We start from the raw sequence: 3,724 nt of genomic DNA, 5'->3' as shown, positions 1-3,724 counted from the left end.
AGGACAGAGGACTTTGCAGCTGCTCTTGCTTCTTTTAAGGCTTCTGTCACAGACAACAGGGCAGTTTCGGTTGAATGACCGCTCTTGAAACCAGATTGATTTGGATAGTTGTTTATGACTGTGTGTTCGGACTCACTGTCCTGCTGCAGAATTAATTTTGGACCAGACACCTCCTGATGGGACTGCGTGAGAAGAATCTGCCCGTACCTCTCAGCATTGAGGAAACCGCTGTTTAGACCACATCATTAACCCCCACCTTGCCTGCCGACACTCAGACATATAGCCCCCCCCCCACCCCCCACCCCCTTTATGTTTCTGTGTATGGCTGTGTCACTTGGTCTTTTGTCTACAATTCTTCTAGAAAGGCCACCTCTGATCAGACCTCTGTGGCTGGTGTACTGGGGTTCCACTGGTGTCTGCCAGTACTGTGACCTCAATCTCATCTGTCTCTTGGGCCACTGCAGAAGAGCCTGGGCAGCACATCTGGAAACACCTGTCTGCTGCCACATGTCTGTCTGAAGCAGGATAGATAAGCAGCCTGTGTCTTGTTGCTATGCTCACTCTTGCCATGGTGTTGGATGCAGCTGTCCCTCACCCAGTTTTATTCCCCCCTCACAACGGTTTCTCTTTGACTCTGTGATTTTGGTTTAGCCTACATGTTAAGTTGTTGCTCATTAGCACATTTGGTGTCATTGTTTAATCATACACTGGGCTAGAGCTGAAACAACAAAACAGTTAAAGAATTGAACTCAACTAACAACCTGTTGAAATGTTACAAAGAAAACCATAAACTCTCTGTAGGCAAACTGTCTAAATAAAATGTTTTCTGTTATTAATCTGGAAAGTGGTCTATTTGTGGAAAGAAAGTCTTACTGGAATATTTAACTATTTGAAAAGGGAATGTTTGGAAATGTAAAATATGATATTTACTATTGATGCACTGATGCAAACTCTAAAATAACTGTCTAAGACAGAGTAAAACCTGTGCACAGTACAGTGGATATACAGTATATAAAGATAAATAAATGTACAGAATGAGCAGTGCAACTATATGGGCATGATACTATGAAGGGATGTAACTATGAATGAGATTTATCACCAAATAATTAAACATAAAAAAACTACTCATGGCATTTAAAATGATCTGATTGATCAGATCATTTCACAAATAATATTTAACATGAACAGAGCTCAGGTATGAGCGCAGGTATCATCTTAAAGAGCTGTAGCAACAATCATGTTGTTGTTATTTCTGTCTGCTGCTGGTTCTTATGATAATTTTAATTTTATGATTTTAAAATGTGAATTACACAACAGTGTAGTTTGATACTTCATGTTGTGTTACTCTGTTGATATATTGTTTTGAACATGGTATGTATGTGTATCGTTGTCCAGACCAGAAGAAAGACTGTAACTGCAGAGTGAGTGTATCTGAGCATGGATCATAAACTACACTAAGTACTGTGCATGATCAGAATCAGAATCAGTTTTATTGCCAAGTATGTTTTCACATACAAGGAATTTTTTCTGGTGATTGGTGCAATTGATCTCTAAATGATCTTAATGATCTCTATAGTGTATAAAAAAAACCTGGCCAGGTAGAGCTTTGAGCCCCTCCTCCAGTGCGCGCCACGCCCCTCCTCTGCGCCTCAGCCGGGCAACCTGAGCGGGACAGGGCGCCTCACCTGGCTCCCCTTACAGCGGCTCTGAAACCTAATGTCACGGTACAAAGGTCCCAGGAAATAATCAGTTATTGTCGGAGACGTCTCTCTGGAGCCACTTCATGTTGACATGGAGCCCGCGTACCGGGGTCTGGGTCGCTGCGCGTGCTGTTTCTGGCTCGCAGTCGCCTTTGACGTCATCGGCCTGGCCGTTCTTCTCCTCGGGGTGTTTGTTAACATCTTCTTCTATGACCTGCTCATCTACGCGGGCGCCATCGTCATCTTCCTCAGCCTCATCTGGTGGGTGTTCTGGTACTCTGGGAACATCGAGGTGCCCCCGGCCGAGCTGGAGGATGATGTCGGCTTACTGAAGAAGGACAAGGGCGGTGTGAGAGGCATCAGCGGCGCGGTGAGGCGCCTGTCCAGCCGTGTGTCCAGCGGCATCAGGAGCTCGTTCCGCAGGACCAGCACCCGTGCGAACGCGCAGAGGTCACCGGCCCAACAGGTGGCCGTTGCTATGGCAACGATGGGGCCGCAGGAGAACACCCCGCACGTCGGCTCCTCAGCGGCGGGCTGTGACATAGAGATGCCGCACACAACTACAGAGAGCTCACCTACATAATGTAGCCCGACAGGTGAGGCCTAACTACACACACAACACTGACTTCACTCTGTGCGGAAATACTAAAGCTTTTTAATTTAAATTCTATGATGTGTTTCATTTTGTCTTTTAACTCAAAAACAGTAGAATTTAGATTAAAAAAACAGGCTATGAGAGTCATGCTGTAAAATCATGTGTCATTGTGTGCAGGCTGAATGTAAAATCACAGGTCTGAGGAAAGAATCACAAAGTGTAATGTCCTCAGTAGTCAGTGGTTCTCAAACAGTGGTAACATGTGGTCTCAACACAACATGATAGGAATAAGGCTAAACTGATCCAACAAAAGTAATCATTAGTGTTTGTATTATTTTATATACCAGTGAAAGTGAACATCAGAACAACAATGTCAGATCAATATGAAACCTGTGAAACAAACACATTCAAATTTACTGACACAAAATGAATCATAGTCCTGTTTTAAATGTATTTGTTTAAAGAGTTCAAATCACAAAAATGATCTTTATTCAGTAGAATACTATAACCTAGAACTGTGGAACTGTGGAGAAGAAAAAGAAAAAACTTGTTTTATTGAGGGCATCCTCCTTTCTGAGTTTAATCTCTATTTTCTTTCAGCTTGAAGTTGTTTAAATGTGCAAATGTGCTCAAAGGACTCGGCCCTACCTGTGGCTGTGGCAGTAAAATCTCTTATCACTGGAGAATCATTAACCACAGGTCACTGCTCACTGAAAGACAAGCCCTCAGTTTGAACAATATCAGGCTCACCTGAAACTTCCCTGTCATCCAAAGTGTGATAGAATGGCGTCTGGTGAAATAACTTCCTGCTCAAACCTAAAACTCATCTCCATTCTGTGCACAAGCTTTTATAACAGTGTTTCATTCATTTTCTCTCCCACAGATATTTTTTTTATTGCATTATTTTCTTGCAGCACTGAACAGAGGAGAGCCTGCACCCGTCCTGAGCCGTCTCCAGTTGATGCCAGTTGATGTTCAACTTTTTACTGTTTGTGTGTTTTTTACACTAACGTAAACAAACCTTTTTTTGACCAAAAGACTTAAAGCTGCAGTATGCAACTATTTTCTGTTTTATTAAGTATTTTTATGTTGAAATATGCTCCAAAACATATCTGACTGTGGGGAGGTGCTGTCAGAGGCTTCTGTCACCCAGACTCATTGTGCAGCCAACAGTGCAGATATTCACCCTTCTAACCAATCAGAGAAGGCCAAAGTCTTGGGTGGGGAGCTTTAAAACAGCTGTCAATCAATATGTGAACGGGCTTCTGGTCTCCTTTTCCTCTCAGGGACTTTAAAGTTATAGTCACTGATGTGTTCAATAAGAATTGTGACTGTTTTAATTAGTGTATATGATATTTGTTTGACTGAATTGTTTTGTTGTGATGTTGTACATGGTTTATGACACTTGATTAAATAAAGACTAACTAAC

General features: G+C 42.6%; 1 protein-coding gene across 2 annotated transcripts; it reads left to right on the top strand.

Moving 5' to 3' along the window:
* The first annotated feature begins 1,611 nt into the window (after positions 1-1,611).
* On the top strand, positions 1,612-3,724 carry LOC139634786 (transmembrane protein 238). 2 transcript variants are annotated; one of them, XM_071501435.1, is made up of 2 exons: positions 1,612-2,296; positions 3,210-3,724. In XM_071501435.1, exon 1 carries the CDS (start codon positions 1,792-1,794, stop codon positions 2,281-2,283), a length of 492 nt encoding a protein of 163 aa, XP_071357536.1. In that variant the 5' UTR covers positions 1,612-1,791; the 3' UTR covers positions 2,284-2,296; positions 3,210-3,724. The 2 variants fall into 2 exon arrangements, with proteins under 2 accessions (XP_071357536.1, XP_071357535.1); XM_071501434.1 differs by having other exon boundaries at positions 1,615-2,296; positions 3,179-3,724.

The sequence above is a fragment of the Trachinotus anak genome, unplaced genomic scaffold (genome assembly GCF_046630095.1).
Source record: "Trachinotus anak isolate AG129_WGS33_773 ecotype Australia unplaced genomic scaffold, CSIRO_AGI_Tana_v1 ptg000017l, whole genome shotgun sequence".
NCBI lineage: Eukaryota > Metazoa > Chordata > Actinopteri > Carangiformes > Carangidae > Trachinotus > Trachinotus anak.
This window is presented reverse-complemented; position numbering and strand designations above follow the sequence as displayed.